We start from the raw sequence: 25,293 nt of genomic DNA, 5'->3' as shown, positions 1-25,293 counted from the left end.
TGGTTGTATTTGATTCCAAGAGAGTTTGTGCTAGTGGGTATGCTGTTTCGTGCCAACGAGTGAGCTTGTGTACGTGCTTGCGTGAGTGATGCGAACGATTCGTGCGTGAGAGGTAGGGAACTTCATTCATTCTACCTCTCAAACCTCTCACGCTGAGGTTTGAGGTGACACTTTGTGGTTGTTTTGGTGAGAAAAGTAACGCATTGTGCCGACCAAAGAACAGCATTCCTCTGTAGGAATTCTGGGTTATTTTACAGTCAAACTGCATTCGGTCATTGGTTTGAGCGCTCAAAAAGACGCAGTTAAGTCACCATCTGAAAAAAAAAACGACAAAACGACACAGCCCAGAATTCCTATGGTGCATGTTGGAAATTTGTTTGCCTGCCAGAAATGTTTCCCCACTTTAAACACTAACACAGAAAAAGACACACTTGCATTAAAAAAAAAAGAAAAACCATTCACTGATTCACAACATAGGTTGCATGGAAGTATAGAATGGTAAGCATTAGATAACCTTCCCAAATGCTATCTTTGTGAAACAAGTAGGAGTGGGGTTTTTTTTTTTTTTTTTTTTGTGGATCGATGTGACTTGCTCCTAACTGCGCTTTTCATTTTCTCTCTCTCTCACAGGGAAGAAAGGAGAGGACTAACGGAGTCACTTTTCCTCTGCTGCAAATTTACGGGACCAACAACTTTCGCAAAACTACAGTATAAGACCTACCGAGATTATTTAAACATAAAATATACATTTAAAAATAATAAAGACAGACTTATCGCAGGAGGTGCAGGTTAAATAGAATGATTTACTACCTTAACAGTATACGATATAGGACCAATCAGCAACGCAACTCCACTCACTGTTCTGCTTCACAAGCTGTTGTGCCGTGTGCTTGTGGGTCGTGACCTTTCTGCCGGCGACCCACGCATCTACGCCTTGCGCGCACACACATACACAAATGGGACCAACGCTAATATGTCAGTACTACACAAGTTTCACTTCTGGGTTCAAAGGAACTACAGACTATTAAAGTCTTTCTGCAGCAATTTAAAATATGTAAATAGAAATTCCAGGGGACCACGTGTAGACATATCGAAACAGTTGGGAGGGTGGGGCTGGGTCCACGTGATCAGAGCAAAGAATCATGGGTGGTTACGGTAGCTAGAGAAGTTTTGGGAGAAGGATTTGCTCTCGGTCTCTAATCTGAGTCCAGTTATACATAGTTGTTCATCTTTAATTCTTACAGAAACAAATGACCTGTGGTGTAGGATGCTGGTCCTATATTGCAATCCTCCCTAAAATGACTGAATATAGTTTATCACAGAGAGGCTGTAGTTAGAGGTATTTTTTGTTTCGTTTTGTTCATTTTTTTTCTTTGTGTGGATGATTCGAAAAGATTCACGAACGTTAAAAATGTATTTCATTGTATATATCATGCTTTTAAAATGAAGGTCAAGATTTAAACATTTGGGATATTATTATTATTATTATTTAGGGAAAATGATTTCTATCCTTTTTTGCAATTAATTTATCCATTTCTTGGAGGGCATTTTTTAAATTATTTATGAAGATAGAGGATCATTGGGACATGTTTCGATGAATCCATGTATTTTTAGACATTTTATTTACAGATTTACCATTAATGAACAATCATTATTATTATTATTATTATTATTATTCTATTTATTTTCTTCAACTGTTGTTTCACAACCTGTCGATTACAAAAAAAAAAAAATTTGAATAAAATTTTAAACAATATTTTTTTGTTTGTGTCTGTGTGTCATCACTGGAATAAATGTATGTGTATTTGTGATATTTTGTGATCTTTAAACTTGCAGGAGAACATATTTTCACTCATTATTTATGTATGCTAAAGTCTTCATAATCATTGGCTTTAGAAAAGGCTTGTCTATCAACATTACTGCATATTTATAATAGCTGTATGTAGTTTAATTCTTTGCAAATTATTTGAATAGACTATTGTTTATCCTGCTAATTTCAACATTTGTAAGATGGACAAAACTAAATTTGCTGTTTTTTTTAATCAAAGACATGCACATTAAAAACAATATTTAGAAATGAGAAGTGTTTACCATCTGGATTTAAAAAAATAGTTATATATAGTTTTTGAAGAACTGAAAAATATTAACTTAATATGATTTAATATTTAATATTAATAGGAAAAAAGCTATTATTTTAATTTTGAAAAAACAGAAACAAAAAACAAATGCATAACTATGCATTAATAGCAAATGCATCATGTTTTAAATAATATTAGGCTACTCTATAATCCATATAGATACAAATCTGTAATTAATTGGACGGACTTTGTGTCATTGTCATGAAATTAAATGCCCTGTGATGCAATTATGGTTCTTCAGATAGTATACTTCTAGTTTAATGATATTTTTTCAATTGAGACCCACAAATAATCCCTAGTTTGTTTGTTTTTTTGCATGAACAACAATTACAGAACATGAACAAAAAATAAATAAATAAAAATACAAAAAAGTAGCTACATAAAGATACACAATACAAAAACTGAATGAAAACAAAACTAAATGGACCAAACAAACAATAAAATGCTTTGACATTTCACAAAATCTGAAAAGTATTCAACAAATACATGGTTTTAACGGCTTTTTATAAATCTCTTAATTCTTTCAATAGCACAGAAAAAAAAGGTTTCTGATTAGTAAATTTACACCGATGAATTGAATATGAAATTTACCTAAAATAATCAAAAGATTAAAAATATGTGCTTCCTTTTCCATGCTCTTTTCATATTGTAAAAAAACAAATATTACATCTTCGTATAGCAAAAGAAAATTACATCCCAATTTGTCATTTATAAATTTAGAAACTTCCCAGTCCCACCACAATCTTTTGGTGTATTTAATTCACAATTTTACATTAACTGTCAGGCTTCCACAAAGGTTTCGTCATCCTTAAAACGTCACAACTCACATGCAGTTAAACGTCACCTTAAATAGCATCTGCCCCGCCCTTCATATTTAGAATCAAACTCCTCGTTTTTTTTTTTTGGCCCACCTCTTCTTTCTTTCATTCGCCTGCCTGCCTCGATTCGGCTCTCAACAACACCCGGCAAAAGTGCGTCTAGACACTTTAAACTCGGACATGTGAAGAGAAAAGTTTATAATTCTAGCTACCAACAGTGAACGAAGCGGGGAAAACACCAAAAAGTGGAAGAGTTTGAACGTCAGCTTTAACACCAGCCTTCCTTTGGCGTTTTTTTTCTAATTACGCGGATTTAAGAAAACTATGCTGACCGCTTGGATTATGGATTATGAAGAACGATCACAATTGTACAGATTGCCTTGAATAACTGCGAGATTACACCTCTTTTCATGCACCTTTCCTAAATCCATCTCATCTCATCTCCTCTCCTCACATCCGTGTGTTTCGCACTACTGCTGAAAGTAAGTACGTTAACGTCGTAATACGCAGTTATACTTATTCCCGCGCCGCTCTTTGTAGTTGAGCTGACCCTTTCTTAAATTCATTTTCATACATTCATATGTGTAGAATTTATAACCTAATGTTTTGTTGTGGCTCAATCGCCTCTTGAAGTCAGTTGTTTGATGATGTATACGGCCTACACTGGGAACGGCGCAATGAAAGTAACGTAACTTACACACTCGAATTTAGTAGCGCGTGATGTGTTGTTAATACTAGTCGTCGTTTAAGTTAGTAATACGTCGAAATCCATAAATAATTTGGAGCACGTACAATGTTTTCTCTTTCTTGGTTTTAAGTAGCGGGTTCCATGTTTGAAAGCTGCTCGGATAATGCATTGTGAGTGAATGTAAAATTTAGGATTAGTTTTTCCCTAACGTTAGACAAGTTAGTCTTTTGAAGACCACCAGGAGCGAATCTTGTTAGCCACGAATGTTTTTACACTAAAGGACGTCGGCTGTTTTTCACAAGCAGGTTTTAATGTAAACCGTTATAATGGAAGGCTACCTCTTTTGTACGATGTCATCAACGTATCAACTTGTGATTATCGTCTCGTGTTGCACTCGAGCCTCGAGGGCTTTAAAGTGGACTCTCCTACCTATGAGTGACGTTATGGCATACGTGGAGTAAAAGGATAATGGTGCGATGACGAAAATATCGTATGTACGAGATCACGCCACCACAAAGTCGTAAATACAAGTGGGAAGCTCTGGATTTTCTTTTCAAGTTGGGGCGTGTCAGTGAGAAACCTGGCCGAAAGCCACACATATTTATATAGGTATTTGGCTGTGACTTTAGGCATTTTTATTTACAACCAAATAAGCTAATTCACTGCACAAATGTAGTAGCATTGTAATATAAAACCAACGTATGCAATTATAAGTTTACAGTAAAGTTACAATGACTTTATTAATTAATTAAAAACATTAAACTGCAAAATACACCTGATGTACATTCTTTGTTCTTCATTTTCTAGAAGTAGATTTCAAAAACCTTGCTGTATTTTAAATAAGAGAAGGTACACCATCATCTTGATCCGACTAAAGTGAGTTGAACGCACCTTTGTTGAAAATATTATCTTTTTATTGAATTGTTATTTTTGCAAAAGAAAATCGATGTCCTTTTGATATGTTTTAAATGAAATTGTTCACTAAAAGACTAGTTCATCATCCATATTTTGCACCTACTATTTTTGGAATATTGGATAAATAGACATAATACTGATTTGACCTACTACTTTTTGTATAATATGGAAATATAGGCATAGTTGGACATGAAACGTCTTTTGTATCAAAATATGCATACTTAGACATTGAATCATTCACTGAAATCATTCATTAATTCTAAATACATGTGATAAATGTCATTGTGAACAACTCATCCTTGCACGTTTCATTTTTCTCCAATTTTTTTAGTCCGTTTAAAGTGATAGTTCACCCAAAAATGAAAATTCTGTCAGTAATTACTGTCCCTCATGTTGTTCCAACCACGTAAGACTTTGGAACACAAATTAAGGTATTTTTGATTAAATATATATAAGGCTTCTATGGGATAAAACTTGCCAGTCCAGAAAAGTTATTAAAGACATCATAGTCCAAGCGTCTACAGTGGCTCAGGCCACCCTTAAAAATATTCTTGTTTGCCGTAACCCGACCGACCCTGTCAATTTAGGGCCGACCCAATTTTTTATTTTTTTTCCCTTTTAGTCCGACCGACTTGCAGGTTGTAACTTGCGTTCAGACCGACCGATTTATTTATTTTTTTTACTCTTCAAACGACTAATTCAAATTCCATAAAATGATATTTTAGTTAGTATTGTGAAAGTTGCTTATGTCTACAAACGTAGGCTACGTTCTTTCTTTTAAATAAAAACCCGTGGCGTCATAGTCATCTGATTATGTTTACACGATTGGTTTACCCGTGTCACACTGTCTATAAGGCTTATACGTTCGCTTCGTTTCATTCAGTGTTCCCGCTTGGTAAACCCGGTATTAAATGGGCTGAATATCAACCATTTCTATATATAATAATAATATTAAACAATTTGTCTGATGCAATTTTGCTATTCCCAGTCCAGAAGAGAGAGAGCGATCTCTCACCCGGAGCCACAGCGCGAACAACATGACAGCCCTGCTTAATGAGTGACAATGAGGACAGAACGTGGTTACCTACACTTTAGATCTGGGATATTATTCTAATTGTGTTTTAGATTTCCGCTTTCAAAGATTATAAAAAGATATTTGAGATGAAACCATTACAGACGCATTCTGTCTAGCGCAACTTCCTTCCCTTCACAGCGTTGCGCTGTCATTTCTTCCTAAAACCCAAACGTACCGTCAGAATCAGCACGATCGGTGATTGTTGTAAAATGCAGTCTGTACTGTTGCTAAACTGCGTACGGGTTCAATCATTAAAAGAGCTATTAAAAGCACAAAAGTCTGCGCAAGAGACGCTGTTCACAAGGTGATGCGTGCTCCGAAATGCACTGCAACGGGACAAGAAAAGTAGGCTATAGCCTCATTTTGGGCTTCATGTGCGCAGCTAAACTATCAAATATACATAAAATCTAAAATGACCTGCTCTGAGATTCATTTAAACACAGTTTATGTCTTAAATGGATGTGAATAGTTGGGAGGATATGGTGGTGCATCAGTCATCTGTTAGATCCGCACTCGGTCTTAAAGGGGCAGTAGTCTAATAAACATGTGACGATTGAGCCAGTAATGGGAATCAAACACAACAAAAGGCAGAGAAAAATCACTCGCAGCTCTTGAATTATTAACTTAAACTTTAATAAGCATTAATCTAACTATGATAAACCATGCAGTGTCATTTTACATTTGATTTACTAAATTAAATTTCTTTTCAGACAGCGCAACACACTTAACTGAAAAGTAGCTAATTTTAGACCTTTCTGAAATTAAAGCACTGTGTATATAGGCTAATTTGTATCTTTGTTTAATTGTATTCTTTGTTTCACCATGTGTTTGTACTTGTTTTTGCTTATATCTAATGTATTTGGGGGAAAAAAAGCCTGCACACTGCTGCATAACAAATACAGTAGATATTTATTCATTTTGTGACTGGCCTAAAAACGTAACCGGTTGTAGGTTGCAATAACACCTAGTGGTGGATGCACAGTTTGAAGACCCAGTCAGTGACGTCACAGTATGCAATTAAAAAAAAAAAAAAAAAAAAAATTCATGATCACCATGACCAAAATTTTACTTTTTTTTTTACACTGAATCCTGGAAAAAAAAATATAGACCTACCTACCGACCCTTTTAAAAAAAAAAATTGCTGTTACTGCAAACCAAAATATTTTTAAGGATGGCCTCAATCTAAAGTTTATCAAGCGACGAGGATACTTTTTGTGGTAAAAAAACTAAAACAAACAAAAATAACGACTTTATTCATCTATTAATTTCCTTCTCTGTGGGCCTCGAGTTAGTACACGTAGTGTAACAGCGCAGCGCTTCTGTGTTGTACCTCACACACATGACCAGCGTCGGCCAATAGTGAGCCTATGTGTGACGTACAATGCAGAAGTGCTGCGCTGTAGCACAACTGTCCAACTGACGCATAAAACCAAGTCCCGTTTTTTTTTAATTTTTTTTTTTTCCTTTCCGATAATTTGCTACACTTGGATATACATCACAATACAGAATAAAAGATCTCTTGCTACTTCCCCTACATCACAATTTTAAACATCAAATGCATTTTTTCACACAAAACACAAAACAAGATTTATCTTTTTTTCTGTCAGGTTGTCAAAAATATGAGTCACTGATTCATTCACGAACAAAAACACAACAACAGCTCTCCAGCTGCCTTTTATTAGTTTGGGTATTTGCTAACCAAACAATTCTTCAAAGCTGAGAGTGAATGCAAACGAAAGCTGACTTTTACAGACAGTCTTTAGACTGCATGTTCAAAGTCCAATGTCTTCCAATTTCATGCTTGGATATGAATGAAGTCCACTGAGAGACATTTTTCTATTTCAAACTCGCCAACGTTTGGGAAAACATCCATCAGTAGCTTTTCTAATAAACAGTGTTTTGGATTCCTGTTATTGAAAAGGAAAGATTCTGAATTTTGAAGTCGTATGATTGAATTTTCAGTCATAACATTGAATGTCTCCTATCAAAGTTTGACACTTTGACATTGCTGATATTATTCAAGCCTTGCTCAGATATCATTCTGACAGTTATCACTGTAGCTCTTCATTCACACAGAATGGCACAGCAAGGGAGAGAATCCATCTCATTCTCAAGCCTGGCCAGCTCCAAGCAGTGCTCATTACCACAGGTGACAGTGCAGCTTTTCAGCCGCTGCCAGCCAATGACAGCGGCCATGATGTCATGCTGACCTCTCAGAATGATTCCATTGAAACAGAGCAGGCTTTAGTACAGCTGTCGACCCATCCGCTCAAACCGTGTCACTGACAGCACGAGGATAAGGAGGGGCTTTCATTGAAAAGTCCTCCACATATTTTCTTGGACCCGTGTGAATGGTTCACCAATCTGTACCAGGGATGTGATCATGTCCCTCTCAGGAGAGCTCATCTTGACTTTTACAGAAAGTTTACTTTCTTTGTGGTTAAAATGATAGCTCATCAGCTCACATTTAGTTTCTGAATGAATAATGTGGATTATCAGTATTGAGGGTGAATGGCATGAGTGTTTGCTAAGGGAATGGCAGCATTGAATCTGTATTCAATGTATTCAATAAGTCCTCTTAATGTGTTACTTGTGTTCTATGAAGGTGTATTGGCAGTGTAATGTGTAAATATTGTACTTTAAACACATGCTCTGTTCAAACACTATTGAGCTGCCTCCATAGACTGTATTTTAAGGCATTATTAGGTGTGCTCCAGATTCTAAAGCATTTGCAGGCCAGCAACTTAAGCCTGGGACACACTGCAATTTTGGCCACGATTCTGAAACAAATTTTGTGAATTTTACATGATTCCTCTGATCACTGTAAAAATGAAAGGATCCCGAAGGAACCTTTTGGGGTTCCTCACTTTGTCACTGCAGAACCCGTTCAAAAGTGGCGGTTCCCTGAGGAACTCTTATATGAAGCATTGTGTGGAACTGCTTTGAGTCCCTCCAGGAACTGAGTTTAACGTTTTATTTCTTGGTGGTACCATAGTTACCATTAAAGTTCACTTTAAAAAAAAAACGTTTGCTGATAATTTACTCACCCCCATGTCATCAAAGATGTCCACATCTTTCTTTCTTCAGTCAAAAAGAAATTAAGGTTTTTGATGAAAACATTCCAGGATTTTCTCCATATAATGGAGTTTATTGGGAACCAAACGGTTCAAGGTCCAAATGAGTTTCAGTGCAGCTTCAAAGGGCTTTAAACGACACCAGACGATGAATAAGGATCTTATCTAGGACCCTTCGAGTCATGACTCGAAAAAAGATTTGTTCATTTTGATGAACGAGTTTGAACGAGAGTCACGAACGCTCATCACAGAACAAAGGCGAGCATTTGTGCTTATGAAACTTTAAACTTTTTTATTTATTTTTGAAATGACCGATCGTTTTTGCTAGATAAGACCCTTGTTCATCGTCTGGTGTCGTTTAAAGCCCTTTGAAGCTGCACTGAAACATCTCATTTGGACCTTGAACCGTTTGGTTCCCATTGAAGTCCATTATATGGAGAAAATCCTGGAATGTTTTCATCAAAAACCTTAATTTCTTTTCGACTGAAAAAAGAAAGACATGGACATCTTGGATGACATGGGGGTGAGTAAATTATCAGCAAAAGTTTTTAAAAAGTGAACTACTCCTTTAACGTCTCTAAGGTAATAAACAAACTCAACCAAATACAAAATAAGAATAGTCATAGATGCGTTTTAATACATACACTTGCATACACTTTTCCCAAAAATCTAGTAATAGGTCAAATAACAATGAATACATAAGCAACATGAATAATCAACCATTTATATACAATATAGGCTATACAAGATAAGACATCTCAACAAAATGCATGGAAACAATGTTCCTTGTGAAAAAATGATATGTACAAATTGCATTAACATCTTGACTACACTAATTAAAAGTTCACCAAATATTTTTTTAGTATACTCCACTTAAAACATTTGTCTCTCAATCCTTTTTTGTTAAGTCTGATGTGATGTCACTATTTCTGGTCCAAAAGCTCTATCAGCTGCCTAAAGCAAACAACAAACAGTGCTAATGTACACTCACAGTGCCACTGTATATACTACTGAAAAATCACAAGCCTAACCTTTATCTCTATACCCAGGTCTCAGATGATCACAGTTATTATTCAGCCTTTATGAATCGTTAAAATATTGAAGTCTGGGATGCGGTGAGACACTGAGTGTACACCGTTTAAAAAAGCTTATCTTAAATGTGTCATCTGAATCAACAGTGCTCATAAACGCCTAGAAAAGAGTAGAAGGCTTGGACCCGGAAACAGAATTCCTTACACTAAACTTAAGCAGATAACATCACAACTGATTACATTGTCACACTGTTGACATTGTACAATAGACCTTTTTGCCCACAAAATTTCACTGAGTTTTATGTGTGGGTCACAACTGTGAAATTTCAATCAATATAAATAAAATATTCACAAGTGACATTTGATGTGAAGGGTAATTATGGTAACCAATACTTGGAATTTGTCCTACATTTAACCCATCCAAGTAAGTGCACACACAACAGGAGCAGTGAGTAGTAAACACACACACTGCAATCTGTGGATACACCCACCCGGGACAGCATTAATTACCACACCAAAATTTGAGGGAATTAATGAGTCTGAAAAGTAAAAATATGCAACAGTTTTGTTTTCTACCAGGCTTCTTTTTTTTTTATCTCGCTTTTCTGATGGATGGTCCTGGCACTTGTAGAGATTTTAAAGCTCTACAAGAGGTTTTCATTCCTGTTCAAACTTGTATTTCAGCATACTAAGCCAAGATCCCTACAAAGTTTAAAAATGTACTGTTAGTCATGTAATTAACGTCATAGATGTGGAAATAAAAACCATTTCCTCATCCTTGTGACATCTTAAACCTGTTTGTAAAAGCAGATCTTGGGGATAATGACACCCCAGTCACCGTTCACTTTCACTGCATTTCTTTTGTTTTAAATCATTCATGAATCCATCCTTACTTAAACTCGTCTTGTTCAATTCAATACATCAGTTTATGTAAAATGTATTGTGTTGAGTCCACAGCAAATGTGTTATGAATTGTGTTAGAAGTCTTCTGAAGCTGTAAAATAGCTTTTATATATAATATATCTATATGTGTGTGTGTGTGTGTGTGTATATATATATATACACACACACACACATAGACACACATACATATATGTATTAGAGCCCGACTGATAAAGGATTTTGAAGGCTGATACCGATACAAATATTTGTTGGTTTTAAAATCCGATATTCCGATATATCGGCCAATATTTATTTTTATTTTTTTCAGAAATGCGCAACAAAACATTAACAGATTTCCCTAACATTCCCTAAGTTATTTGTAGTTATTTATGAGTTTTAACTCAAATATGATTATTGTCGCAACAAAACAGAGGAACATGAAAATATATTAAAAGTTCTGATAAATTAAATGTACCTGTACCATACCGAATCGTACCATGCAGTGCAAAAGTGCCATATGTGTCTCCCAGAAGCCCCACAAAATCACTTTTAATAATAGGCTAGTCTTTCTGTGAATATATCTGTAAATGTCTGAATATATGTTTGTCTTCCCCTGCATCAGGATGTTGTCCGGGCTGAGAGAGTGGTTCTGGAACGAGAGGCTATGGTTTCCAGAAGGCCTGGGCTGGGCCAACCTGGAGGATCGCGATGGTGTCATCTACTCCAAAGCATCTGACCTTTGGGTGACCCTACCCATCGCCCTCGTCTTCCTTATCATACGACAGGTCTTTGAAAGGTCAGCATTAGATTGTGTTTTTATGTGGTTTAAGAAACGCCAATGTCAATTTTGTATTTGCAACATATGGTTAATGCACTGGGTTTGAAAGTCAAGTGTTGAGAGTTTTAAAAAAAAAACTTTTGCTGATAATTTACTCACCCCCATGTCATCCAAGATGTCCATGTCTTTCTTTCTTCAGTCGAAAAGAAATTAAGTAAGAAATTAAAAAAAAAAAATCAGAGTTTACGTTTTATTAGCTGAAATGGTCACCTTCCTCTGTTCTGTGATGCGCGTTCGTGACTCTCCTCTTCGAACTCGTTTATTAAAATGAACAAATCTTTTTCCTCGTCAATTCGTTCGTTGAATGAACCAAATGACGCAAAAAAGATTTGTTCATTTTGATAAACGAGTTCGAAGAGGAGAGTCACGAACGCTCAATCTCATCACAGAACAGAGCAAGGCGAGCATTTGTGTTATAAAACTTTTTTAAAATTTTAAATGAGCGATCGTTTCGCTTGATAAGACCCTTATTCATCGTCTGGAATCGTTTAAAGTCTTTTGAACAGTTTGCACTGAAACTGTCTTTTGGACCTTGAACCGTTTGGTTACCAGTAAAGTGCATTATATGGAGAAAAATCCTGGAATGTTTTCATTTCTTTTCGACTGAAGAAAGAATTACATGATATCTTGGATGACATGGGGGGTGAGTAAATTATCAGCAAAAGTTTTTTTAAAAGTGAACTACACCTTTAACACTGTTCATCAACTTTAGGACGGTGGCCGTTCGTATGGCCACAGCTATGGGCGTAAAGGAGAAAACCCGAGTGCGAGTGGCTCACGACCCTATAATGGAGTCGTACTTCAGGATCACAAGTAAAAATCCCAAACAGGTACAATTCAACATATTCTACACTGTCCAACTCATCAGTACAGAACAACCCTTATATGTACTTTTTGAATGTTTCCCCATTTGCAAGCTTCTGTTTTTCAGTCTACATGTGACCGACATATCTAACTCAACTCATATTTCACCATTAACGGACCCTTCGTGTTTTACATTCCTCTACAGGGCGAAATCGAGAGTTTAGGTAAAAAGACCGGGTACTCAGAGAGACATATCCACAGATGGTTCCGGCGACGACGGAATCAAGAGAGACCAAACCAGCTGAAGAAGTTCAGAGAGGCCAGGTACAGAGCGTTACGCACAGGCTGTCCGATCCCATTCTTTCATAAATGGTCATAAATTGCATCATGCTGCATTCTGCAAGTCTTGCAAAAAGCAATTGACTGCTCGTAAACATCATAAAACGATTGAGTAATCTGAGAATGGTAAGGTATGCAATTATTACACAATATTCACTGTGCAACAAAGAAAAAAAAAAACATACATTTTCTATTAGGTGGTAGGAAGTCTATTTCACACTGGAGAAACGGTATGTGGTATTAATAAACGGAATAAAATTTGGCTAATGTACCCATCCATTACCCTTGCAAAAATTCACTGTGTTTTACTAACTTTGGGTCGGTCCTTTAATATCTCGCCCTTGACATTTCAACATCTATTTGTCTTGTGCTTCCGAAACGTGATTAAAGTTATTAAAGGAATGTGCAGGGTTCAATACAAGAAACATTTGGGATAATGTTGATTTACCTTTTCAAATATTTTCAAACCATCCCCCAGGCTGAGCAGCAAACATCTCAATCCACACAGTTTTGAGAGTACAGTTTTCAATATTATATTATAAGTTTTTAGACTAGTGTGATATTGTTTACCAACCATGTCTGTGCAAAGTTTTATCAATTCGTGGCCATGTAAACTAAAGACAAATGAAAATTTACACGACCTTACAGTTCAAATATAATTCATGTACGTGATTTAACAAGCTTCATATTTCTAAAGTGCATGACCCGGTTTACTTGTAAGCTAAGTGCACTACTGTAATTGCGTCTTTTATTTTCTGTGGTAATGTACATTATGCCATAAAGGCTTGTCAATAGCTTTTAACTTGTATTGATCTTTGAAAACATCCTTTAAATTAGGTTGTTATCATGCCGTCTCCCACTGTCAGTCACAATAGTAGGTCATAGATGCTTTAAATATAGGCTTAGGTGCTGTTGTTCATGATGTGGTCTTGTAATAGTACAGTTTGTATTGTGAGTGGACTATCTTGCTGTGTGTCCTGTAGTAACTTCATAATGCAAAAATAAGTGTACACCCTTGAACTGAATGGCTGGTGATCAAATAATGTAATAATGTCATTTAGTGATATGAGAGATGCATTGCTTTTTATATTATGTTGCTCATATATGTCGTTTGCTGAAATGGATGTACATTTTCTTACAGTTGGAGATTTACCTTTTACCTTCTTGCTTTCATTGCTGGCCTTGCTGCACTTATTGATGTAAGTTTTTCAAACGCTTCCCTTTTCCAATTTGTTATTATATCAGTATATACTAGCATATCGACCAATGTTTGATCATTTTGAGTTTTATCGGCATGAACCAAATCCTACTTTAAGGCCTATAATATTTATATTAGTGCTCTCAAATCGATTAATCGCATCTAACTTAAGGGTTTTTTGTTTACATTATTTATTTATATATATGTATGTATATGTGCGTGTCTGTCTATTACTGTACATATACACAAATTTATATGTATAAATGTGTATGTGTGTGTGTATACAGTATATACACACACAGACATATAATACATATACACATATACTATGTAAACAAACTTTTATGTTTGATGTGATTAATCGCGATTAATTGATTTGAAATATTTCCTAGTATGGCTGTAGTCATTTTGAATCTTGGCTGGTTGGCTACCATTTTCAAAATGCCATTTTGTCTTGGGATAGTACAATTTTTTGGGTTTCAAATATATGAATGAGTTTTGTGTAAGTGTTGTTTGTTTTATATAATACTTACTCACAATTCATTCAAAAATTTGAAGATTTCCCATTTTCATCCATAAATGTATCCATTTAATTTCAGCAATATCGTGTACGTCTTGTTTGCTAACATTACATGTATATCTTATCATAATTTATATATAACTATAGATCCAAAGTTTGGGCAAACTTACTTATTCTTTATTATTGCTATTTTAGACATTTTAGAATAAAAGTAAAGTCATCAAAATCAAACACTAAAATCAAACTCTAAAAGAAATTCATACATAGGCATAAATATTTGTCTACAAAACACATTTTGTGCAAGCCAAAGACCTTAAAATGAAAATATTAAGAACACGAAAACCCTAAATTTAAATCGTGTCTCCATGTGTTTGCTAAGCCAGTTTTTTTTCCAAAGCAAAAAAAAAAAAAAATGTAATTGCTCTTTTATAGTATTTCAACTTGTTACTCAAGATAAAAATAGCTAAGTAATCTTGCATGCCGTTAAAACACCAACCAACCAAATGTTTTACTGGTGGTTTATATCTACCATTACATCAGGTATCAGCCAACTTGCTCTCTAGATTTTTGGCATTGGCTGTTAAAATACCCATACTAGTGAACCATATCTCCTCCATCATACTGTGTAATGTCATACTTGTGACCTGCATTGCTTTTGTTGAGATGAAATGTGAGAGCTTCTTTGTCTTGGCTCATATTCTCTTCATATTGTTTGTCTTTTGCAGAAACCTTGGTTCTACAAAATGGAGGAGATGTGGGCGGGGTTTCCAATGCTAGTATGTTCACTTCTTTTATTCTTCGTCCATTGATTGTAGATTTGAAAAGGGTCTCCACAAGCTTGTCTTAATCTAAAGTGATCTTTCAGTGAACTTTCATGTTGATAAGCCTACAGTATGTAAATAAGAGTGTTTGAGGAGACGCAGAGAACTTTGAATTTGCCATGGGAAATATGCAAACTGATTCCAGATAACCCTACAGCTTTGGATCATGATGTCTGTTCTGTTGACGGTCACACTGAGATATCATCTTTCAAACATATTTGATTAATTTCTTTGTGTTCTGTCTCTCTCTAGCCGCTGCTGCCTTCTCAGTACTGGTACTACATGATCGAACTAGGGTTTTACATGTCTCTCCTCTTCAGCGTGGCGTCAGACGTCAAGCGAAAAGTGAGTGCTGAGAATATCAAAGCCAAAAATAAAAAAAAGTCAATCTTTTTAATAGAAATATCCAGTATTTGTGGAACCTTGTTTGCGCCACGGAATAAAAATTGCAACTTTTTATCTTACTATTCTTTTTTTCTCTCACAATTTTGACTTTTTTCCCCTCAAAATTGAGATAAACTCGCAATTGGGTGTTATATAGTACAAATATCAAAATATAAGCTCATATTAGAAGAAATTCAGCTCACAAATCTTTATCATGCAATTTGAACAATTGCAAGTATATTTCACAATTGTCTTTTTCCCCCTCAGAATTGTTTATATGCAATTCTAGCTTTTTTCTCCCTCAGAATTGTGATGTATAGACTTTTAAAAATACCTTTATTTTACACAATGGCGGAAACAAGCTTCCACATCATTGGTTAAAGGTTGATTATTTGTACAAGTATTTCCACAAGATGTCTGTTAGGTGTGTGATGTTATCTGCCGTGTTTGTGTTTGGATGTGAGGTTAGTTAATATTTTACTTGAGTGCCTGTGGAAAATCGCTTGTCTCAAAGAGCATAGTAACATAAATTTGGATTTTTATATAGTCTTACATGCCAAAGCTGGTTTTAGAGGAGGTTTTGGGGACTTTTCAACTGGGAGACTGTCTGAAGACAGTTCAGCAAACCAACTTGGGCTATTTTAAGTCTCAGAACAGTACGATCACACATCAGGTTGTCTTTTTAAGCTCTTCGTGAAGTATGTCTCATGTTTAGTGCTATCCATTAAACCTCTAGCCATCTGCGTGAATAAAAGCTTTAGAACTAAAGTGAATGAAGATGATGAATCGATGTACCTTCATCCTAAAGTTTAAAAGAACATTCGAGAGTCTAATAAGATGGCACATCCACACAAAACCTATTTACATTTGGTTTGTAGGTTAAATCGAGCTTCATCCAACATGAAAAAGTCACCTGCCTGAGATAATAAAATGCAACAGATCGAATGTCACCTGGTGATCTTTTCACAAACTGAGTTTAATAGGTCATCTATTTAAAGTGATGTTTTGATTAATCAGTCACCTAGTCTATGGTGCTCATCCTGAACTTTGACTGTGAAGCTGGAGCAATATCATAATAATATCACTCAAGTCAACAGAGTGTGTGAAATCCAAATTCAGTGCCTTAAATTTTTAGAAAAAGAGAAGGAATATGCAAAAGCTATATTACAGATGCAGTTTAGTAGAAAAATGATCAATAAAGAGAAGCATGATCTAATGATGCGTTGTGTTTCGTTTGTTTGTGAAGAAATAGAATGATTTGATGAGAGTATTATAATACCATGATATTTTGTAATATGCATCAGTTAAAAAAAATTGTATTAATATTTTTATTCTGAAGTGGCACATTTTTATTCTTACGAAATCTCATTATGAAATGAATGTTTTTCTCTAATACACATACAGAACCTTCATTTTGTGGTGAGTGACACATTTTTGTGTTTGTCCTGATGGATAATTCAACCACGCCCATTAGAAGATTTCTAGCCTTTTTGTCCCTCGGAGAGTCCTCCGTTTTGTCTACACTAAAACACCCTCCGGAGATTCAAAACACAAAACGGAGCTGCAGCGTTTCTAAACTTCTCCATTTTAGGTCTTCGTTTTTTTCCGTTTTAGTCTGGACGGGAGGTGCAAATGTAGCAAAAGGTCTCCGTTTTTAAAGGAAAACGCAGTAGTGTGAATGGAGCCCAAGACTCGACTAATCTCCGCAATTCTCCAGCTCTGAACCTTTGGAGAGACTTTGTCCACTCAAACTCTCCTCCTCACCTTGCATTAGGACGATGTAGACATCCTCTTCCAGGCAGATTTGTAACATTTCATGTTGATTGGAACTTATTCATTATGTCCTGATGGTGGAATTGGGAATTTTGGGAACAGTCACTTTCTGTTTTGTGAAGCCCAACAATCTTTTACTGCACATCAGGGCCGAGTTTCTCAAAAGTAGATCATAGAACCATTGCCACCAATGCTCCACTAAGGCTCACGATGCTTTTGGGAAACGCAGCCCAGAACTATGTTCTTTGGTTTTACCCATTGTGATGGATGATAAAGAGAATTTGGCCTTCGTGTTTCCTTATTTTTATTATACTCCTGTGAAACAGGAAGTAATGGCTGGATAGTTTCATGTTTCTAGTCAACCTGGTGTGTTGGTTTGCTGTTACTGTTTTTTTTACTGTAATTTATCTCATAAATGAGGCCTTAAAGGAGTAGTTCACTTTTAAAACAACTTTTGCTGAAAATTTACTCACCCCCATGTCATCCAAGATGTCCACGTCTTTCTTTCTTCAGTCGAAAAGAAATTAAGGTTTTTGATAAACATTACAGGATTTTTCTCCATGTAATGCACTTTACTGGTAACCAAACGGTTCAAGGTCCAAAAGACAGTTTCAAAGAGCATTAAACGATTCCAGACGATGAATAATGGTCTTATCAAGCGAAACGTTTAAAAAAAATAAATAAAGTTTAAGTTTTATAAGCTCAGAACATAGCAAAGTCGCCTTGCTATGTTCTGTGATGCGCGTTCGTGACTCTCCTGTTCGAACTTGTTTATCAAAATGAACGAATCGTTTCCCGAGTCAATTTGTTCATTTCGTTCGTTGAATGAACCAAATGACACGAAAAAAGATTTATTCATTTTGATTCATCGTCTGGAATCGTGTAAAGCCCTTTGAACAAAGAAAGACATGGATATCTTGAATGACACGGGGGTGAGTAAATTATCTGCAAAAGTTTTTTTTTAAAAGTGAACTACTAAAATGAAAATTAGCCCATGATTTACTTGCCCTCAAATCATCCTGGGTGTACGACATTCTTCTTTCAGACGAATACAAACAGTTATATTAAAAAATGACCTGGCTCTTCCAAGCTTTATGGCAGTGAATGCCTGTTTCTGTTTTGAAGTCCATTAAAGTGCGTCTCTCCATCATAAAAGTGTTCCACGCGGCTCCGGGAGGGTTAACAAAAGGCCTTCTGAAGCAAAGCAATGCGCTTGTGAAAGAAAATATTCATATTTAGCACGTTACAAAGTAAAATTCTTTTATAAAAAGCACTTTTATGATGGATAGATGCACTTTTATGGACAGAAACAGGCATTTACTTCCATTATAAAGCTTGGAAGGGCATGTTTTAATATAACTCTGATTGTATTCATCTGAAAGAAGAATGACATATAAACCTAGGATGATTTGAGGGTGAGTAATTCATGGGCTAATTTTAATTTTTGAGTCAACAATCCCTTTAAAGCCACGTTTACACAAAGCCGCGTATTTAGAAAAACAAATATTTTCCCCCTCTCCCTTTTTTCAAAAAACACACCCGCATAAATACGCCATTGAGTGCCATCATAACTATGCCAAACCTATGGGCGGCAGTGTAGGGAGAAGGATAAAGCCATGCAAGCCAATCAGAATCGACAAGAGAGAACCTAAAACGCTGTTTCTCCCAGTTCACACGACAACACAACCGGCGTTTTCAGTTTTTAGAAATAATCATTTTCTGTGATAAAAACAGGGTTTTCATGTAAACGAGAGGCTGAACCGCAGGGAAATATCTGCGTTTTCCCTTCATGTAAACAGGGCCTAAGGGACTACTTTCCAAACATTACTGACCCCAATCTTTTGATTGGTATTATTCCATATTTATATCATTTACCTGGTACTCCAAATAATGCCATGGCAATATGATGATGTATGTCCAAAGCCATTGTATTATTTTGTTGGTAAGGTAATATTGCCTCTTATTCTCTCTTCCTCAGGACTTTAAAGAACAAATCGTGCACCATGTTGCCACCATCTTGCTGATTAGTTTCTCCTGGTGTGTGAACTACATCAGAGCAGGAACCCTCATTATGCTGGTGCACGACGCCTCTGACTATCTGCTGGAGGTAATGGAACATCTGAAGAACATTTGCGTTGAGACTTTGCCTCTGGAGCTTTGACTTTGCTACATTCAATTAAAAAAACAAACGTTTTTCAAGCAACATTAGAATAAATGCATTTCAAGTGAAAGCAGTAGTTTAACAGAATGCTTGAACTGTGGTGAGTTTGGATAGGACTAGTTTTCTCTGAAGAGGTTTGGGAAATTTTTATTCCAGCCTTTTTTTTTATATATCTTATGCCTCACAATTTCAGTGAATATCATAGAGCAAATTACATATGGTTTTTCTGCTAACTTCCTCCGAGAAGTCTAATCCCATCCATATTCCCGATAGCAGTATCTTTTAATATTGACTTCTCCTTGTTTATTTTGATCTTTGCTGAATATGTTAACTAAAACTACACCTTTATTATAAATTAAGACCTTTTTGAAAACTTTCTGGGCAAAATAAATATCATTTCGGTGGTTCAAGTACTGCTGGCATCCCATCCGATGTAAAACAAATAAAATCAGTAAGGAGAGTTGTCTGATCATGGACTTCTCAAAATTGACATTAAAATAATGTTAGTCACCATTAAAATAATTTTATCACATATATAGGTCTTGCCTACTTAATTGAGTTTCGTGACATCCACATCCAGATCCCAGTCCTGTCCAGTCCATGATTTCACAGGTATCCTATATTGATAGTTGTAAGCTTAAGTTTTATATTAACAAATATCTTGTCCAGTGCTGTTACTGAGCTTCATATGCTTTTAAATTCATGTAGATTCTGTAAAAGCCAAGTAATTCAGTAAATCTACTTCAGTCTGTCATGGTGGTTAGAGGGATAGTTCACCCAAAAATTCTGTCATTAATTACTCGCCCTTATGTCGTTCCAAACCTGTAAGACTTTCGTTCATCTTCAAAACACAAACGAATCCCTTCATTGACAGCTACGCAACTACCACTTTAAAAAGTGTAGTTGTAAAACTAATCCATATGAATTGAGCGGTTTAGTCCAAATTTCCTTAAGAGACTCGATCGAGTTTAGGCTTTTATTCACATATAAACATTGATCACCGAAAATAAACAGAAGCTCAACCGAACCTGCTTGAAGCGCGAGAGCAAACCTCGTGCGGAAGCTCAAACGCGCTGCGTAACACGAGAATGAACCTCGTTGGTTCTCGCACGTCAAGCGAACGTGCTTGAGCTTCCGTTTACCACAACTGATGTGTGAATTGATGAATATGTGAATAAAAGTCTAAATTCAATCTGTTCATCATATAAAGCACTGTTTCTCTTCAGAAAATTGACTAAACCACTAAATTCATATGGATTAGTTTTACGATCACTTTTAAAGCTACACTGTGTGATTTTTACCCCCATCTAGTGGTGAAAAGGTATATGACCATCCAGTGAATATTAGTTTCTGTTCCTCTCAATTCCGATTTCGTTTGAACTCCTACGGTGGCCAATGTAGTCCAAGATTAACATGGCTTCCAGTTCGACCTCGTCCATGAGTGTTAACTCAAACGTAAACGCGAAAGGCGAAGCTTGAATTAACGGGTATGTCCCTCTTTGGCTAATGTACTTTCAAGATGGAGGGGCAACATGGCGACCGACATTAGAACCCCTTACCCGTATGTATTTTTAACACTCACGAGAATACTTTATTACTTGAACGAAGTAAATATACATTAATGAGCACATATATTTTTGAAAGAACTAAGTGTTTTAGCTAAGAATAAACTAAAAGAGTTACACAGTGTAGCTTTAAGAACTTTTTTAAGTGGTAGTTGTGTAGCTGTCAATGGAGGGATATAAAGCTCTCAGATTTCATCAAAAAGTTCTTCATTTGAAGATGTTTTGAAGATGAACAAAAGTCTTATGGGTATGGAATGACATGAGAGTGTAATTAATGACAGAATTCGTATTTCTGAGTGAACTAACCCTTTAATCCAGGTGTGTAACACTGCTCCCTAGTGGTGCTTTTGTGTAAAAGTCAAAAACACGTGTCCTGTCTGTCCTATAACAGTCTGCCAAGATGTTCAACTATGCCGGCTGGAGAAAAGCGTGCAACTATATATTCATCTTATTTGCTGTCGTCTTCATAATCACCAGACTCATCATCTTCCCGTTTGGGTGAGTTAAATTTAAATAATTTTCTATTTTGATCCCAAGGTTTATTATTAAACTATAAATCATTCATTTATCTTGACACTTTCTATTTGTCAAGAGTTATCAAATGAAAGCTCTATAAATAGTAATTTGTGCTTTTCTCCTGGATTTGGTTGAAATGTCGTCTTTAGTTTTTGCTATATACATTTTAAAATTAACTCCATATGTCTTTTCTCTGCACTGCTAGGTAAATGTCAGATGTAAAACTCTCACTTTCTCTCTTTTTGTGTCTCACAGGATCATGCGTTGTACCTGGGTGTATCCAGTGACTATTTATCGTCCGTTCTTTGGGTATTACTTCTTTAACGGGCTGCTGTTTGTGCTGCTATGTCTGCACATCTTCTGGGCCATACTCATCCTGCGTATGGCTATCAAATTCTTGCCAGGCAATGTAAGTTAACCAACACAGACTCCACTGATTTGGATATTTTGTACACTTTAGTTCTGTAACACTGTTGATTTAAAAGCCAGAAGACTAAAATAGCCCCCTTTCCCCATGAATAATTTTTTTTCTCTTAAAATAATAAATATCACATTTCTAACATCATCTTTTGTGCCAAAAGTTACACCGTGTACCTTTTTAAAGGGATAGTTCACTTTGAAATACATTTTTGGCATGTTTTAGCTCATCTCAAGGGCATCCAAGATGTAGGTGTCTTTGTTTCCCCAATAGTTTCAATTTTTATATTTTTAGGTCAAACCGTTCTTGTCTATCAGTCATATAATGGAGGTCTATGGTCACCACCTCAAAGAGCATGCACAGAGAAGTCCAAATTAAAGATGATTTAATGACTCGTAAATGTAAGTACACATTGATGCCCTAAGACACGAAACAAGCGGTTTGTGTGAGAAAACGAACAGTATTTATATAGTTTTTACCTCTTGTAACGACAGCCACGCACCCGCGCCCTCAGATCACTTGGACATGGCTGTGGTTACAAGAGGTAAAAACGATATAAACGTCTTAGGCCATCAATGTGTACTAACATTTACGAGTCATTAAATCATGTTTAATTTGGACTTCTCTGTGCATGCTCTTTGAGGTGGTGACCATAGACCTCCATCATATGACTGACAGACAAGAACGGTTTGACCTAAAAATATCAAAATTAAAAAAAAAAAAAAATAAGATTTATGAATTGCAAGGATTTAAAAGCTTCATCAAAGTGTATTTGTCCTGCCGCAGAATATCGTGGAGGACGAGAGGAGTGACAAAGAAGAAACGGAGTCTGAGGATGACGAGGACGGCGAGACACCAATGAAAAACGGAGCAGTGCAGAACGGCCACTCTCCCTTAAACAACAACCATCACCGCAAGAATGAGTGATGCTTTCAGAGACGAGAGAAGAGGTACAACACTCCCCTTCATGTGCACATGGACGAGAGAGACCAACAAACTAACGTCAGGGCTGTTTGATAGATTGAAAAGGCCCAGAGCAAACAAACACACACATAATACACATGCAGTATATGTGATACTAATTTTTGGAAACAGAAATACTTTAAAAAAGAGGACCAAAATAACCTCTTACCCTTTGCATACTATTCAAAACACTATTAGCAGGCACGGTCTCATTAAATAACCTTTTTGTTTTCATACGATCTGTTTAGATTGTCTAATGTTAGTGATTCTCCAGTTTAGTACCTTATTAGTACAAAGTTGTACTGCTGTTCTTTTTGGGCATCACACACTGTTATCCTCCCTTTAGTTGTCAGTAAGTGTTTTTTTTTCTGGTCAACTGTCAGATTTCCCAGTATTTGTGTTCTGAAGTTGCCAGAAACGGACTGGAATTATCTGTCTTTCATGTCCTATATGTTCACTTGACAATAACAGTCTCACCAAGTGACCTTCACGCGCCTGCTTACCTTATTAAAACACACGTGACCTTCATCGCAAGTGTGTGTATACCGAGGGTCTTCCTCGCTGATCTTTCTCCAATGCAGTTGCACTAAAAGATTATTGACCCAGCTTTGCTTCTTTTAGAGATACAAAGACTCAAGATTTGTAATGCCATGATAGCCTGTCCCAAAGTCGATGAATCAGTATGCTTCTTTTTTTTTTTTTTTTGGGGCGTTTAATGTTTGTCTTGTAACCGTTGTGTCTGTAATGAAGCAACAAGTGTGTGTGTGTGTGTGTATCAAACTAATATTTGTGTTTTGCTCAGCGTGTGTCCTGTAACACATTTCTGTTAAATGCTCATTCTTAGTTATATCAGTTACACATGCAAGTTATTTTAAAGATTTTTTTGTTTTGTTTTTTCATTTAAGATTATTTTTATTTAAGGTCCAGATTTTTTTAAGCAAGCCTGAAAAGCTGATAATTTATGCAGTACGGGGAAAATTGCTTTGTAAAAAAACAACAACAACAAACTACTTGGCAGCAAACCTGCAGTTTATGTTTTTGTCTCTTCCATTAATATGATAAATTATTTCAATAATCAGTATTGACTGTTGGATGCACTTTGTAACTCCGTCTTATGTAAAATGCATTATAATGATTGTGTTTTCAGCTAACTTTTTGACATAACTGAACCTCTGGTTTGCATTTGTGGTATTTATTGGAAATAAATTCCATAGTTTTCATTAAAAAAGAAAGAAAAAAAAGTTCAATTATGGAATTAGCCCAGTATGTTATGTTTACCCATTGGCTGCTGCTTTACATGAGGTCATATGAAACTTTAAAGGGAGAGTATCCCCAAAAATTCATGTCATTCCAACTAAGATATTGGGATACAGACAAAATTTGGATATCATTGATTGTATTGTATGGACAAAAACAAAATAATTTTTTTGTGTTCCACAGACAGGATAGTGAAGAAATGATGGCAGAACGTTTTTTTTTTTTTTTTGTTTTTTTTAGGTGAACTGTCCCTTTAAGTTTCATAGTCAATTGTAAGGTCAGGTTTAACAATTATCTCTTATTATTATAATTACGCAACAGTTTTACAAATTGTGGTCCACTTTTTTATTTTGTTTTGTTTTTTATCATTATATATGAAAGTCAGTTTCAATACAGGTGCACTTTTGCAAGTGGAACGAGACATCTGGATAGGCTTCTTTTAAGTTTCCGAATGTTTTCACAAGTGCCTTATTTGCAAATGTTTATTTGTGTTGTTTCCATGTGTGCTTGTTTTTCCTTGTGTTCTTCACCTCATCACCTTTAGATTTTAAGCTTGACCATCCTTCTCTCTCTCACTCCTCCTCTGTTTACATACATTCAAATTCATCTCTCCTTGTGGCCCAGTGCCAAGACCAATCCCCCCACCATGTCCCGTCAACTCTGGGTCTACTGTTTGATCAGTGTCCAAACTGCCTGTGTTTTATGTTGTATTTTGGATTATGTCATCAGTCGATGATGAAAGATAAAGATTCTTGTTGATGACAGTTTTATTTTGTCTTCTTGTTTTTATTTTATTTTAATATATATATTTATTATGTAGACACTCACTCATTGGACCAGGCGACCTTCTTCCCCTTCTCTTCTCCAAGGTCCGGTTCTGATATTTGCATTGACGGACAGCCTTAATGCAGATTTGTATGCCAATTAACTGATATTTGAATGTTTTACATTATTTGCTTAAAACAAGTGAAAGCCCCACCCTAATCGGCCTGGCAACAGTTTCCAATACAGTGGGTGAAGGATATCCTGCGCATTCTGTCTTTTCAGTGTCAAAGTAGTTCTAGTCCAATGAAACTCATTTGACTTTATTTTATCATGACCTCGAATTTAGATTA

At 35.9% G+C, this 25,293-nt stretch overlaps 2 protein-coding genes across 5 annotated transcripts in view; both read left to right on the top strand.

Annotated features, from left to right (window-relative positions):
• Positions 1-1,756, top strand: part of celf3a (cugbp, Elav-like family member 3a) — a 34,902-nt gene extending 33,146 nt beyond the window's left edge. For all 3 annotated transcript variants that reach the window (XR_005623588.2, XM_039678315.2, XM_039678313.2), the window contains one exon: positions 631-1,756. The gene's annotated coding sequence lies outside the window, so the exon portion shown is untranslated. The remainder of the gene's footprint in view (positions 1-630) is intronic.
• A 1,281-nt stretch (positions 1,757-3,037) lies between these two features.
• Positions 3,038-24,945, top strand: cers2a (ceramide synthase 2a). Of its 2 annotated transcripts, XM_039678576.2 has the most exons (12): positions 3,038-3,438; positions 4,452-4,520; positions 11,244-11,417; positions 12,172-12,289; positions 12,469-12,587; positions 13,744-13,801; positions 15,046-15,096; positions 15,394-15,486; positions 19,277-19,405; positions 21,416-21,522; positions 21,796-21,949; positions 22,745-24,945. In XM_039678576.2, exons 3-12 carry the CDS (start codon positions 11,245-11,247, stop codon positions 22,883-22,885), a joined length of 1,143 nt encoding a protein of 380 aa, XP_039534510.1. In that variant the 5' UTR covers positions 3,038-3,438; positions 4,452-4,520; position 11,244; the 3' UTR covers positions 22,886-24,945. The 2 variants fall into 2 exon arrangements, with proteins under 2 accessions (XP_039534510.1, XP_039534509.1); XM_039678575.2 differs by lacking the exon at positions 4,452-4,520 and having other exon boundaries at positions 3,039-3,438.
• The last annotated feature ends 348 nt before the right edge of the window (positions 24,946-25,293 follow it).

The sequence above is a fragment of the Pimephales promelas genome, chromosome 18 (genome assembly GCF_988280905.1).
Source record: "Pimephales promelas chromosome 18, fPimPro1.hap1.1, whole genome shotgun sequence".
In the NCBI taxonomy this organism is placed as follows: domain Eukaryota; kingdom Metazoa; phylum Chordata; class Actinopteri; order Cypriniformes; family Leuciscidae; genus Pimephales; species Pimephales promelas.
The sequence above is the reverse complement of the archived record's forward strand: the minus strand, read 5'-3'. Positions and strand labels throughout refer to the sequence as shown.

What these genes read in the sequence shown, in the direction of transcription:
- cers2a (XM_039678576.2), top strand. Translation starts at nt 11,245, where the DNA reads ATGTTGTCCGGGCTGAGAGAGTGGTTCTGGAACGAGAGGCTATGGTTT. An exon ending in CAAGTAAAAATCCCAAACAG is followed by an intron (nt 12,290 to 12,468) that starts GTACAATTCAAC and finishes ATTCCTCTACAG; the next exon opens with GGCGAAATCGAGAGTTTAGG. An exon ending in TCAAATTCTTGCCAGGCAAT is followed by an intron (nt 21,950 to 22,744) that starts GTAAGTTAACCA and finishes GTCCTGCCGCAG; the next exon opens with AATATCGTGGAGGACGAGAG.